Source organism: Wyeomyia smithii, chromosome 3 (assembly GCF_029784165.1).
Source record: "Wyeomyia smithii strain HCP4-BCI-WySm-NY-G18 chromosome 3, ASM2978416v1, whole genome shotgun sequence".
NCBI classification, from domain to species: Eukaryota; Metazoa; Arthropoda; class Insecta; order Diptera; family Culicidae; genus Wyeomyia; species Wyeomyia smithii.
The window spans coordinates 52,635,091-52,650,434 of record NC_073696.1 but is presented as its reverse complement, the minus strand read 5'-3'; the positions used below and the strand labels follow the sequence as shown (position 1 = coordinate 52,650,434).

The following is a 15,344-nucleotide window of genomic DNA, read 5'->3' as shown; positions in this document are numbered from 1 at the left end:
ATGGATGAGGTGGCCATCCGCCAACATGTTCAGTGGAACCCGCACACCAAACAGTTCGATGGTGTTGTGGATTATGGCAAATCGTTCGAGTTTCTGAATAACAGCGAAGATCTGATTGTAGCAAAAGAAGCTCTCTTTTTCGTTGTGTCATCGATTGAAGAGCCATGGAAAATTCCTGTGGCTTATTTTTTTATAAACGGGCTTAAATCAGATGACAAAAAGTTACTGGTAGCAAGTGTCCTTTCTGCATTACAAGCAGCGAAAGTTAAAATAATCGGATTTACATTCGATGGAACAGTGGAACGAATGGAACGAATTTCGCAACTGTTACCAGTATGGGCTGTCAGCTTAAGGCTTTCGAGAAGCTTCGCACGTGGTTTCCACACCCATCGACAGGACATCATGTATATGTGCTTTTGGATCCTTGTCACATGTTGAAATTGGTTCGAAACATGTTTTGTTCAATTGGAACGTTACATACGATCAACGGTGAAGCTAGTTGGGAATATATTCGTCAACTAAATGATCTTCAAAACCTTACCAATTTGAAATTGGCTGCACGACTATCAGATAAACACATTTCTTTTCAAAATCAAAAAATGAAGGTGCTTCTAACTGCACAAACGCTCAGCCAAAGCGTGGCTAGTGCACTCGAATTTTTAATGTCTCGAGATCCAGCCTTTTCTTCAGCAGGTCCAACAATTGAGTTTGTAAGCATAATGAATGATATCTTCGATACTCTAAATAGCAAAAACTGTGATTCAGTTGCCTTCAAAAAACCTCTTTGCGAGGACAATTTCGACATACTGAACGTTGCCTTCGAATATGCTGAGAAATACATCCGTAACATAAATCTTCCAACTGGAGAGTCCATATTGAGGACTAGGTACAAAACAGGATTCTTGGGCCTCCTGATAGATTTAAACAGCTTCCGCGAAATGTTCCAGCAATACGTTCAGAACGAGAAAGAGTTGACTTGCCTACCCACTTACAGATTTAGTCAAGATCATGTGGAAATTCTGTTCGCAGCCATTAGAGCAAAGGGTGGTAATAATAATAATCCCAATGTTTCGCAATTCATTGCCGCCTATAAACACTTACTGTGTCACAATAACGTGACCATACCGGTCAAGGCAAATATTCTGGATCTTAATCAGTCCACAATGTTAACGAGAGATGCGCCAAATGCTTTGCGAAACCATTTGGTATCTAAGATTAACTCAGGCATGGTCAATAACGAAGAGTTTGAGTCAGTTAACGAACAACTTATTCGAGAGTTACCGTATTCTAGAGATTTTATGGATGACGAGTATGTTGGAGCAGCAACAGCAAATGAAGCACGGTGTACGCAGAAGGAGGTTATTCGTCAGCTGAAATGCAAAAAATGCCTTGCGGAACTTTTGAGTGGCAAGATGGAAGCTTACTGTAGTAAAAATGTAATTACGATTTGTAAAATTGTGGCAATGGAGTTTAAAATTTTGACCAAGCAAAAAAGCGATCTAAATGTAGCAAAATATTTTCATTTCTTGATGAATTGTACGTTGTTTAGGATCCACAATGAATTATCGGACATTTTTGGAACAATAGGTGAGCACAATGACACAGATAACCACAGAACTACTTTACTGAAACTTATCATAACTTGCTACCTTGATATTCGGTTCACTCAGTACAGCAAAAATGTGCAACCGTTTCGACAGTCCAATCGCAACAAACTCACGAAAATCATTCTTTTTGAGGGTCATTAGTTGTTCGTTAGCAATATTCACTGGATAATTAGTTTCCCATGTTTTATTAAATACTGATTGACGAAAACGCGTACTGCGTATTTATTTGGTACAATTACCCCAACTACCTTTTTTACACTGTTTACCCCATTATTGTTCATAGTTAGTTACAAACGTCATGGACCAACAAACTTCATGGACCAACAAACGTCATGGACCAGAGTTGATCTGCGATAACGCACACATATATGAATTTTGACAGCAGTAAATCCCCCCTGGTGCTTCCACTTCTAGTGTCGCCGTTGTGGTCTCCCCGATAGCTGTCCGAATGATGCAGCAGCCGTCTTCGAGAGACAATGTGTCCAGCCCCTCCCCCGTGGGTAGCACCGCTTCAAGCTGTTGCGCGTATTCCTCCGCAGCCTGAGAGTTCCGGAGCTGCTTAATTTTCGCTCCCGCATTTGAAGCCCTCCAATGATTGACGAGCCGGCGACCGCCTGCTTTGCCTTCGCCTTAATCCGCCCCTGGATGGTGGTCGTGTCTTCCGTGTCCGCTTGTACTTGGTCTTGTTCGCCTTTTTTTTCTCTGCACAAGTATATCGCTCATGTTCGATTCTTTACATTCACCGTTTCTCCGCATTCCCCGTTATACCAGTTGTATCTGCCGAACGGCACTCCTAATGTCACCGTTGTGGTATCCCTGTAGGTACTTCGGACTTGGCGGTCTTCGGGAAACTTCAACTAAAGTGAGAAACTGGCCGCTACAGTTCGTCTCAGTGTGCATGTTGTACGGGTTTGTCCATTTTCTCCTTTCCAGTCTGATCGTTCATGGCCCCGATGACGATCATTTCAATGTGTCGACGTGAGCAGTTGTCGTAGTTTCTTCAGTTGCGCAGAAAACGCTTCTCTCTATGCATCCGGTCTTCGTTTTCCACTTTTTATTAACCCCAAAAATATTGAAAAAGAAAATACATCATTTGGCTGCATAAAATGTTTCGAAAAAAACTTCAGGGACTGTCATCGGAATCATGCAATGAACTTTCATGAATTTCTTGCAGCTTCCTCGTTTTCTGTTGGCGGTTTCAGAGAGTGGGAGATAGACCTCGTTTAAGACTAAATTAATCGTCAAATTCTTTTCAAAGTTTGCAGCACAGGTTACCCGTATGCCGATAAGTCTGAATTTTGCCCGATTTTCTACGCACAAAACAAAAAGACAGAATATTATCATTCGGCAATAAGATAGATTTTCGTCCGCGTTGTCTCGCGTAAGATTCTCTATTTCTGTTATTATAATGTAAAAATTCCTACTAACCTTAACATACTTCAAATATGTTTTTGAAAAATTTATCGAAAAATTTTACCAAACAGTAACTGGAATACACGTTTCCAAGCGCCATGTGTTATTCCTGTTTGGCGCTTTCAGTCGTTCGCGAAGTTCATTCCAAACGTGCAGTTCATTTTGAGCTACCGATGAACTGACAGTCGTGACTTGACGTCAGAACTGTCATTAATTTATTAAAAACTTCGAAAAAAGGCAGAACGCAGACTAAATTTGTACCTGTCATTGAAAAATTGCTAAAGTCGAGGATAAGTGGTGTGCTTACTTAAATTTGGTTTCCCTATTCCCCGTCAGCTATCAATCGGCAGCCGTTGTTCGGGTCTAGCGTAATTTCACGATGGACAGTGCTGGCGTGAACGGGTTCAATACCTGGTTAAAAGGAAAACTACGTGAGTTCAATACCGACGAAAGTGTGTTCGGTTCCTATATCACCGGAATTTTGGAGGGCGATGAGACCGGCGAAGAAAAAACCGAAGCCCTGGAAGGCATCCTGGCCGAAATTATTGTCAGTGTGTGCGCTATTCTGTTGCGATGAGAATGGAGTAACTAATAAGGTTTGTTTTGTCGTGCAGGAATCTGATTTAAATACCTTCATCAAAGAAATTCTGGACAAATGGAAGCAGTGCCATTCGGTGGAGGCAATACCCGCTTCTGGGCAGGCTGTTAAGCTAGATGTGGATGAGCAGTTGGCGAAACTGCTGGAGAATCAAAAACTAGCCAAAAAGGTGGAACGAGAATATACGGAAGAAGAACGGCGCATCAAGCAGCAGATCTTGTCCCAATACAGTCAGGTATGTATCATCGGAACAGAATCGTTACTAACTGGTAAATAAATATATCTTTTATCAGCTCTCTGAAAGTGAACACGAAGATGTCGACGATGAACCCGGTGCCGGTGGGGGAGGAAGTGGCTCGACTGGCGACGGTGGACTGACTCGTAACACTAATGCAGCTGATGTAGCTGCCCTGGTGCGGGAGAAGCGAGAACAGGCCAAATTGGAAAGTCAGCAGAAAAAGGAGAAGGATCGTCAAGACAGGGAAAAACAGAAGCAGCTTCGTGAGGAAAAGAAGGAAAAGCGCAAAACTGTAAAAGGAGAACGACGCCGGTAGCGCCCTTAAAGGAAGATAAAACCCTTAAATTGTAATCATCATTGCTCTTCCCCAGAGCTATCTCCTACTGTATTAAACTTATCGATGCATGTGCGGCAATTCTTGCTGGGCAGGTTAAAAGCCAATGCGTCAAACCAACGAAAAGAAAGCTAGGTTTGGCTTCGAATAAAAAAAAAAACAGTCAATCGTGTTGCAATCAATCGATTATAATTTACATCATAACTCCGCCGTGATACCAATAGTTTTGCAGAACGGACATGCTTCGTTGAATGTCACTCAAATAGTCGTAATAGCTATAGTCTGGGTCATAGTCGGAATAATATTCTTGTTCATAATAGTAATATTCCGGCTCGTGATATTCACGTAGTCTGGGACCATTCGATTGAAGACACCTGAGCAGAAATTGGAGAGGTTGAAGGTGCTTTCCCACTACTAAAGAGACAACTATTATTTTTTATATGAAAATATTCTCAGCTTTAAACTTACGATTTTCCAAACCATTGGATTGGTAAATGATATCTACTAGAAGCCAAACGACAACGGCAGAATTCTGAGCCTTCATTTTCGATTCACTGCTCAAACCTGAATGGTGATTGTGCTTTGAATTTTCATTACCAACTGGAACAAGTTTGTTGTTATGATGAGCTGCTATTAAAATTCAATTTATGTTGCTCACAGGATACCAGATGCAACTTTATGATACAATAACTTCATGTAAACAATAAAAAATTCTATTTGTTCTGAGTTAAGAAAAATCAACAATATTATTTTATTGATTTTCAATAAATTAAAAAAAAGTTGACAATGGTCAACAATATCCTTGAATGTTACATCTGCATGTCTATGGCAGTCAACTTGTTTTTAAACGAAATAATGAATTGAGTCTAAATTGGAGAATAATAATGAAGTAACGTGCGATAACCGTTTTTAGTATGTGCAGAGGAATTCCACACCAAATGACTAATTCGTTAGTAAAATACTTTTAAAGGCCAGACGATACAAAATGTTTCTGAAATCTAAACAATAAAACAGTTTTCTATAGAGCTTTTAGAGGCTTTCTTGAGACCAGAAAACGTTATAAAAATTCTTTAAAATTGAATTCAGAATGACAACAATGCTTTTAATGACCAGAAGCCAGAAAAGAAAATGATCATAAATTAAATTTAGAATTTCGAAAAAATGCCACTGAAAACCATATATAAGATTCCTAATCGAGCTTAGAGTAGGATTACCATTTGGTCGGAGTTAAAAATCAGGGCAACTTTTTTCCAGCGAAAATATGACCTAAGCTATTTTTATTTTTTGAGGTATCAATGAATAAAACACGTAATTTGAGATTTGCACCTCAAAATACGCCAAAAGACTCATAAATAACGTATTTCTTGAACGATTCAACTTTGCAACTTTGATTTATTAAGCGTTAGTAGATACCTAAAAAATGCAACACTAGTCAACTGTTTGAAATAAACTTAACAATTGTCAAAAAACGGTTAACGGTTTCAACGACTGAACAATTTCTCTCGTCAAGATTCAACCAAAGAAACAATTCGTTCGAAATAAGTTCGTTTCTTCCCGGCGTCAAGATGAGAGTACTGACTAATTTGCTACTTTTTTGAATATCCGGCATCATTCAGAAAAATCAGGACAAATGCCAAAATATGAAAAATAAATCAGGACGCTCCAAATGGGTTTCAAAATCAGGACATGTCCTGCTAAATCAGAACGGATGGTATCCCTAGCTTAGAGTGGTTAAAAAATTCTTCTAAAAGCTAGAAAATTTGAGCTCGGAATTTCTAAAGCGCTTTTAAGGTCATGCATCAATTTTATATCAAAACATGGTCGCCTTTCCAAGGTTGAATCTCAGAATAGCTAAAAAAGCTTCTAAACGCCAACAGCGCTATTTTGGAATCAAACATTACATAATTACATTTTACAACATTACATTTTTACTCCTCCAGTGCTGACTTTTTATTGCGATTTAAACAATATAATTTTTTGTATTTAAAATTTTATTTCTCTTTAGCAATATGAGATAACACTTCTGAACGCCGAAACAGAGTAAAATTTGCAGTTAAAATTCTGAATTATCTAAGCCCAACTTTTGACTTCACAAAATGAGTAGTTTTAGTCTTCTTTTTTAAGCACAATCTTTTACCCGTGTAAATTGGTAAAGTCAATATCATCAAAACGATCTAAATCCTCGCGGGCTCAAAACTGAGCTAATTGACAGCCATGTTTAAAGCGGCACTGCAGAGTTGCCAACTTCACCAAAAACTGAAAATAGTTAATATTCACTACGTTAATTAATTCTGTTTGTTTCAGAATTATAAAACCAATTATAGTTGTTTGTATTTTTTACATATCTTGTTTATATCTCAGCTATTTATGTTTTAGAGCTTATTATAGTTTATTGATGTTTCAATATTACTTAATTTTAATATTTTTGAAAAATATTTAATTTTAGACTCTGACAAAGCTAGTGCCGACAAGCTCTCGGCGAGAGAATTGAGCTCCAATATACCGTACAGTGGCGATAGTGGATCCAGCAACACAGAGAGCAGAGACCAAAATATCCCATTCGCCGGAGAAGGTCTACGTCTACGTCGTCGGTGTTATACCCACTCTCCTGCACAAAAGCTGTACAACACGGTTGTTCTTTTTCTGTGTCTCTTTTGATTGCTACTACTCCTATTAGAAACGCAATTTTTCTTCTCGGTTCGATATCAGTTTCTAGTTGAAGAAAAAAGTCGGAAACATTCAGCGATTGCGTTGTCGGTGTACTGGAAAAGTGATCTAATCGATGTGCCGAACGAAAAGTGTCAATACGGTCGAGAGTGGTCGGTCGATCAATACGACGGCAATTCGCGTGATCGGTGCGTGAAAACTTTTTCGATCCAAAATAAGCCGAGTTCTATCGTATGTTCGTGTGTTCTCCGCCTTCTAGAAGGCCGCCAGGGAGCAAAGTATAGAATGACCGTCGCTGCTGAAGACGGGTTTTTGTCGGTATGCCTGTGAGGGGTAGTGTTATTTTTTGTTTTGGTCCTTTGTGAGAAGTGCCAAGTGAAGTTGCAAGGGAGAAATGATTTGGTTCGAGAGTGATTCTATGTGCGGAAAAATCCTGCCAGAGTAAATTGATTTTTTTTCACTTTCGTAGAGTGCGTGATGTTAAAATATTTTGGATTTTCACGGCTTTTAGATGTGTGTTGAAAAATCCAATTTGAGTCAGTGTGTTTGTGTGGGGATTTGGAGTGTAGGAGTTTTGTGGCCCAAACATACAATAACAGCGCTGCCAGCGTGGGGTTAAGTGGTGAATTGATTAAATCCAATTGGAATCCTATCATTCATTGTTGAATCACTCTAGACTATTAATCGATTGTACTGTAATGAACAAAATCGCAACGTTTAAGAGGAATTAATCTCATTAACATTCCTAGTTGCAAAATTACGATTTCGACATTGAATACTTTTTAGAATTTTCAAGGATACATATAAAGTGAACGATCAACATATTGATATTCACCACTGCACTCACTACTTTTTCGTAGTCTGGCAGCACTGCGAATGAATGTTTTGTTTCTAGCAGATGAATTATTTGACGTTTTGAAGTAAACTATTCGTCGAAAACAGAAGTGTATTCCAATTACGTTAATCTAAACTGAACCCAGCATTTTTACTATTACTGTATACTTGCGTGAAACTGAAAGTTTTCCAATATAAAATACACTAGTTGATTCCCTTCAGTTCTGTTGAAATTTTCAATGAAAACCTGTGTGTTTAGTAAGTTTCCAATAGGAAAGATAAGTGCCCTCTACTACGCTGTGCGATTTAAATGAAGAGAAGTTAAAAGCACATTGATAGTTTTCCAGTGATTATTTGTGCTAACGGGTGAAAACATTATTCAGTTAACGAGCAAGTACGGATTTCTTCAACTTTTCCGGTGGACTAGCATGCAAAAAAACCGTAAAGGTGAGTCAATTTAGACACTGCGAGAAAAGGTTCAGCTTAACATATGATGAATACTGTGATTGTTTCTAAGGTATCAAAAGAGACAGAGAGAGAGAGAGTGCAAGAGTTGGTCAATGTTATGTTATTTTAATTTCTAGTTGAACGTCGACGTCGTCGTCACTGCCGCACACATATTTACTGTTTCGATTACCGATAACTAATACCAGTCATATTAGCGGTAGGTTGTCGGTGTGTGTGGAAGTACGTAACTCGGTGTTTTGGTTGAAGAAGATGCAGACAATATTCACCACTGACGATGCCTTGGTTGCCAGTTTGTACTGTTTTTTTTCCATTGGCAGGATTGGCAATAGAGCAGATCAACCTTACCTTCTTACGGTTTTAGGAAGATTTGTTTACAAGGTGTTAGACAATTTGGAGGGCAAAATCAAGTAGCAGGAGTAGATCTTACGCTTCAAGTTTGTCCAGAAACTCTCGCATCTGGGGAACGTTGTACAGGTTCGCCGACTTTGGTACCACATCGATATTTAGCCGCTTCATCTCCTCAAACGACCCCTTCGAGTAGTGGGCCGACGCCAGATCTGGCCAGAACCAGGACTATGCTTTAGTTGCCAAATCTTATATATTTGCTGCGTATCCAACACCCCTTTGGCATCACGCCATGTTTCAAGGACTTACATCTCAACAAATGTAAAAACGAGAAAGCATATCACCGCTTCTTTTCATACATCTTTGTCTTACTGCTGACAGCGGGCACAAATTAATTTGAGCCCAGGACATGAGTTCATTATCATTCACGGTTACTCGGTATAGGGATGCCAAAGGCTCGGTATTCAACATCTCAATGGTCTGCGGTCCCCTTGACAGATATGAAAAAAGTCCAGTAAAAAGTCCAGTCCAAAAATTCCAACTTGAAATAGTTGCAGGAATACTCTTCACTCTCACATTAGAAAGACGCGTCTTCGCCCTTATGGTATTTTTTTAACGAACGACGCAATTTCTGGCAGGCACTTCGTACAATAAATTTCCCCGTTCACGGCCAGTCCGGAGCGAAAGAAGAGCGGCTTTGACATTTCCTTCTCGCTGATTGTCAGCCGCAGCAGCACCTTCTTGGGGAAACTTGGTGTGTGAAATGAATTTCATCTCGGAGCTCACTTCCTTCAAGGGGGAAGTAAAATACGAAGTGCCCTGCCAGTCGTTGCCATTCAGAGTGAGATAGGTCTTGTCCTCCATCACCACCGCCACGTCGCGATTCGCGCGTCAAGAGCAAACAAGTACCAACAATTTAACAGCAGTGCGCCCGATCTCTTCCAACATATGTAAACTAACGGAAAAAATGGCTGTGTGGTTAGTTAGTGAAGTTAAAAATTTCCCAATCACCCACGGTAAAGCGTTAACAACGTTTTGGAACTGGTTGAGCAAATCAGAGACTTGCAAGTACACCGTAACGAAATTATGGTGTCCTTTGTTGTCGATGCATTGTTCCCAAGTGTTCCAGTCACGGATGCACTGCGAAGCCTACGGTATCATTTGGAACGTCAGCGTGTTCCACCAAATAAAATAGAGGCATAACTCTATTTGGTGGAAGTCTGTATAAAACAAAATGTGTTCCAATACCGTGGAATGGAAAGTTCCACAGACAAGTCTTCGGACTTGATGTGGGCAGAAAATTGTCCCCGTTGCTACCAAAGCTCTTTCTGAGTGACTCCGAGGTTGGAGCACAAAAAGATACACTCTCTCCCCGAAAAAAGGTATGTAGAGATGTCTTTGCACTTGTTAAAGCACGCTATTTACCTCAAACATTAAATCTGCTCAACTTAAAACATGGCTCAATAAATTTTACTGTTAAAAAGGAAACGATAAAAATCCACCTTTCCCGGATTTGTTAATCACAAAAAAGACGGCACATTTCACTACGGCATCTTTAGAAAACCGACGTCAACAGACCGCCATATAACAGTGAACTCTAATCACTTTGGCGCTTAGGAACAATCAGCTTTCCAAGCTATGTCGCATAGACTTTTTAATTTTCGTTTTAAAGAGAGATGAATTCGAACCGAAAAGGGGTAGAATCTACAAAGCATCCCAATAAAATGGTTTTGGATTTTTGTTCAGGAAATGGCAACACACTGCGGGAAATTCTATGCAACCTTAAAGATAAGGTCTCCAGTGGTAAGCAATCTAGAATCTATCAGGTTTCATGCAACGATTGCGCTGTATGTATTGGACAACCACGCCGCTAATACAAAACTCGTCTGAGGGAGCACAAAAAAGCAGTTGAGAACAATAAATCTGGCGAATCAAGTGTAGCGGCACACAAATCAGCCTAAAACATGAAATTGATAGGGGAAGTGCGAAATTGGTAGAACTAGTGCGGAAGGTGTCATTGTTAAATGTTTATGAGCCGATATATATCGCCAATTAAGAAAGAGGATGATGCACCGATAATCTCGCCTCTCTCCTATCTGATAAGACAGAGAGCGTAGGTCGCCACATTCAGCTCTTCGAACCTCATGTGTAAGGCGCCGTTTTGTTGCAACGTACAACTTCCGGATTTCGTTTTTGGTCAGTAAAGCATTTGTCCGAATCGACATACCATTATTACTCTTCAAGCTGTAAAAAACTGGGTTAGCGTCACACTTCTCTGTTGGCACCAATCATTTAACGAATCACAAATAAATAGTACGCCTTAAAACTAAATTCTCCAAACCAATTTCAGTCATTTATAGAGTGCCCCAGGGTGCGCATATGAGTCCACTTTTTATGTTGTAAGTAAATGACATTTCCTTCATTAAAAAAAAAAATTTACGCAGACGATATGAAATCAGCAATTCTAACGACGCAGAAGAATTCCAGGTGAAAGTAATTCTACACTTGGTGCAATAAAAGCCTACTTAAACTCAATGTAAATAAATGTAACGCAAAAGCATCCAGCTGAAAAATTGAAACATTACATATTGTAACATCTCTAGGAAATTAGAACGCATAGTCTAAAAGTAATTCCTTTCCTACGCGCTTCACACCTTGAAATGGACTGCAGGAATTCATCAGTTTGGTCTCGGAGGATGACAGAATTGAAATGAATAATTCCTTCTGGAAACTGGACGCAGCTGGATAAAAAGGTGTTGTACGAAAGAGAGTTAATCGAAAAACCATGAAAGACGCACTCAGTATCACATTACCGAAGAATACCTTCGAAAGCGCCATTCAAATGTATTCCATATCTTCGGTCGTTTGCAGGAAGTTATTTCTAAATACACTAGGCAACGGTGACCAGAACGGGTGGGTATTTAATTTTGTATAGGATCAAGGCATTCTGTTTAGTTATTTAATGAATAATTTTATGAAAGAAACATTGTTTATCGATTTCTTAATAATGATGGTGATGATTATGCTGCCAAAGCCGCCCAAGCGTGGCATTTGCGAAACGCGAATCCGTTACGGCACACATCATCAAACACAACCCAACCATCTCACATTACCGGTGTGCTCATGCTCCGAACCGGTTGTAACTACTTTCCGATTTATCCATAAAGGCGATGCATTAGAACTACAATAATACACATGAAAGCGATGTCAGATATTAGTTCTATGGAAACATAATGAAAGATATGAACATATCACTAGGTAAACTCGGCCATGGACAATGCGAATCTTGTATTTTGGCAGCATCAGAAGGTTTCCGTACACTCAACCATATGTACGGCGGAGTCAGAGTCTTTTTCATCGGTAAATTCTTGTGATTTATGTGAGGAATATTGATCTTGAATTTGCGAAAGCATCTCGTATGGAATTTCGTGAAGACGGATCCAGCAACCAAAGTCTTGTCAGTCGATTTATAAAAAGCACTTCTTAAAAATTTGAGTGTTTCGAGGTATTGCTGATTAAATACATTTTTTTAATTAAAACTAGGTCATTCAACTTCCCCGTTTGGATCGGCTGAAGACAATGGTGTTTTCTTAAAGGCTTATTGCTTCTGACGATGCCTTTCTCCCGTAGGTCAGTACAGAAGATGTGTTTGGAATGAATCTGTAAGTGTCAGGTCTACTAACGACATCTTAAGTTGGTTTCACCGAATCATCACACGATTTAAGGACGTTAAGAAGCTTGTTATGTGGCTGGATAACTGTTCTATCCAGAACAAAAATTGGAACCTTTTCGTTCATTTGATCTTTCTTGTGAATTCCAAGGATTGTAAAATAAAGGAGTTGGTTCTTAAATATTTTGAGTCTGGGCATACTTTTTTGTTTGTCGACCTTTTTCACGCCATTGTTGAACGTGCCATGCAGCGCCCATAACTTACACCGATTTTAAAAACGCAGTCTAAAGTTCGAAAGCAGTTGTGGAATTAATGGACATGCTTTCTGAGTATTTCTTCCCAATTTTTTTTAATTGCTCACAGTACTTTTTTATCACACTGAAGCCTCGGCCGTATATTGACAAAGTCCGGTATTATCTCTGTGAGTGGATCACACGAGTTCTATTACAGCAGCACTTCGTCGAAAGGATTCGAGCTTCAGGAACATCAGGAACTACTCTCTTCAGAAAGCTGCTCTGCTTGAAACCATAATTCCATTCCACTAATATATCGAAGATAAGAAAGCATTCTGGTTACCCACTCATTGCGGTATCTGAATATCTTTCTGCAAACTGTCAACTAGTTTTCACCATTGTTTTCAATTAAAGGCTACTTTCAATTCGTTTTTCGTTTAACTATTCGCAACAATAGTTGACTCAACATTGAATTTTGAATGCAAAGTTATTTTTCATAATATTCGTTATGGGAATGGCATGCAGATGGGACAAAATGGCCTGTTTTTTTTTTTTCATATTTTGTAGAACAAATTCGGGTATCGGTTCTATTATCGTCAGGTTTTACCTATTATCGTCCGGGGGGTTAATGAAGTCGTAGAGAACTCATATTTTGCAGAGAGGTACTCTGCTTTATGAAGAACCATCATGCAGAGCCGATACCCTATATTGTTTTCACATTTAAATTGAAAAGCATTGATGGTTCTAACCACTGATGGTCAAAACTCAAACTAGTCGAAAATTCAGATAGGAATGATAAGCGTTTCACGGTGGTATAGTGGAATTTAAAATCCTAGAAAATCGTCGATAAACCGGACACACTGCGGCGCCTATTGCCGCAGGAGTCATTACACAACATTTTAATCCAATAAGAAACCCTCCATCCCGTCCAGACAACAGAGAGAACTAATGTTGTTGTCTGCTGCTGTGTTGTGTATAATAGCTCATATTTGAATATAAACTCTCCGTTCGTGGTGAGTGTACCACAAATAATACTATTCACCTCGGTGTTGGTGCAATTTTGTACGGATTTCCTCCATCTTTCCTATACGAAGCAAACAGACGTTAGAAACTAGTCTGTCGCTATTCCAACTAGTTTTGCGCAATGAATGTCATCTAATGAGACACACGGACGGTATCAATGGGGGATCGAGTTCCAACTGGTTTTACGTGGTTTTTTTTGTCAACCTTTTCCAGCCATTTAAAAAAAGCTCGAAGTGAAACCTCGAATTGGGCGATACGAATCACGCAAACATTCTTTTACGCTGTGCGGCGGAAAATCGCAGACGTATTTATTTTATTTTCACTTTAATTGAAAAAGTTACGTAATTTGTTTAACCGTACACCACCACCATCACTATAGGCAGCGGCAGCAGTAACTGCAAAGTATGGCGCTGAAAATAGCGAAATGTTTGTACACAATTGCCCACTCACTCACACTGAAGCCACCTTCCGTTTGTCGCTCACCGGCGTTCACCACTAGTCAGCCTATACACCAGAGAGACGCCGAGACACTCACCGTTAGCAACTGTCAACATCAAAACGGATGACAGCAATGCAAAATTATACAACTCGGCCGTTTTGATGTTGACAGTTGCTTTAACGGTGAGTGTCTCGGCGTCTCTCTGGTGTATAGGCTGACTATTCACCACGGATGGTGAATTGTGTGTAGTCTCTTTTATTTTATCACGGACGGAACTCACCGCGTTACCAACTTTAGCGTTGCGGTTGTTGCGGTAGTTTGTTTTGAAATTGGTTGCGAACGGTACGAGCCAGAAATAAAACCTGTTCACTAGCCGATGTTGATGGTACCTCTACATTTCGGAACTGGAATAGATCAGTTTTAAGCTGAAGATTAGAAGGTACTTTGGTTCTTTGCCGAATGGTATCCAGTTAGGGTACGGTGTGCATCTTGATACAGCGCGCTTCAGCGACACGATCAAGCTTCACATGGTTTGCACTTGACCAAATATGGCATACGCGGTAAAACCGGGTAATGAGGTCAATGTCTAATGAAACTTTTGCTTCAATGAATGGTTAGATGCGCTGGAAGCTTACGATGTGAACAATAATAGTTACTGTTTCGTTAATACACTATTTCCGAGGAGGGTTGAAGAAGATTGACGACATTTCACGACTGGAAGGACTCGATCTCGCGATGAAGTTTGACAAGTGAATGGCGCTGTTTTATGTCTACCCACTGTTCTTTTCTTCCGTAAACCGATTGAAAGAATTTTTTGGGACCTCATACAAATACATAGGAAAATTCTTCCTCGAATTCGCGATTCGCTCATGGAGGCCGGATGAATTTATAATTAATGGAGCAAGGAAACAATACATTTTATATATATCAAGAGTGTGTGATTCAAGCCGGAGGAATAAATCTTCGGGTCTGATTGGTCTTTTGTGTCTGGATTATTCCGAGTGTGTTTTGAATCTTAAGGTTCAGTTCAGTTTTTGTTTTTTTTTCTCTTTTGGACTTCACACGACGAGACTGCCATTTAGCTTTAGTTTCATTAATGACTGTTGAACGTGAAAAATATTGTTTCGAACTTTAGGTTGTCTGTGTATATATCTTCATCAGAAAACCTAAACCGCGTGCCATTTTGGAAACATGACTGTGAGATTTTACAGAATTTATTCACCTCATCAACTGAGATCACTAGCGATAATATTGTGCAATAAACACGTAATTTTCCGAAAATGTTCCGCGAAAATAATGTTGAGTTATGGTATGCACGGCAATATTGCTGCTGGCCTACTGATTCGTTAGCTGGCGGAGCTTCCGATAATGGCTTTAGGCTTGTCCTAGAAGCTACAACGTGACGCTAGGAGTAAGCATTCGAGCAACAATTCCGGGAGGATCTGGGTTGAATAATGAGGCAGCGTTAGGACCGA

General features: G+C 39.7%; 2 protein-coding genes across 23 annotated transcripts in view; both read left to right on the top strand.

Moving 5' to 3' along the window:
* Window positions 1-3,238: 3,238 nt before the first annotated feature.
* On the top strand, window positions 3,239-5,459 carry LOC129732205 (coiled-coil domain-containing protein 43). 2 transcript variants are annotated; one of them, XM_055692842.1, is made up of 3 exons: window positions 3,239-3,571; window positions 3,635-3,853; window positions 3,912-5,459. In XM_055692842.1, exons 1-3 carry the CDS (start codon window positions 3,512-3,514, stop codon window positions 4,170-4,172), a joined length of 540 nt encoding a protein of 179 aa, XP_055548817.1. In that variant the 5' UTR covers window positions 3,239-3,511; the 3' UTR covers window positions 4,173-5,459. The 2 variants fall into 2 exon arrangements, with proteins under 2 accessions (XP_055548817.1, XP_055548816.1); XM_055692841.1 differs by having other exon boundaries at window positions 3,239-3,567; window positions 3,912-5,454.
* Window positions 5,460-6,736: 1,277 nt separating this feature from the next.
* LOC129732202 (probable serine/threonine-protein kinase yakA) overlaps window positions 6,737-15,344 on the top strand; it is a 320,944-nt gene continuing 312,336 nt past the window's right edge. For 6 of the 21 annotated variants that reach the window (XM_055692833.1, XM_055692836.1, XM_055692838.1 and 3 more), the window contains exons 1-2: window positions 6,738-7,175; window positions 7,753-8,138. The gene's annotated coding sequence lies outside the window, so the exon portion shown is untranslated. Of the gene's footprint in view, window positions 7,191-7,282; window positions 7,299-7,717; window positions 8,139-15,344 lie in introns of those variants that run through there. The other 15 variants (XM_055692835.1, XM_055692831.1, XM_055692827.1 and 12 more) reach the window with 15 other exon arrangements.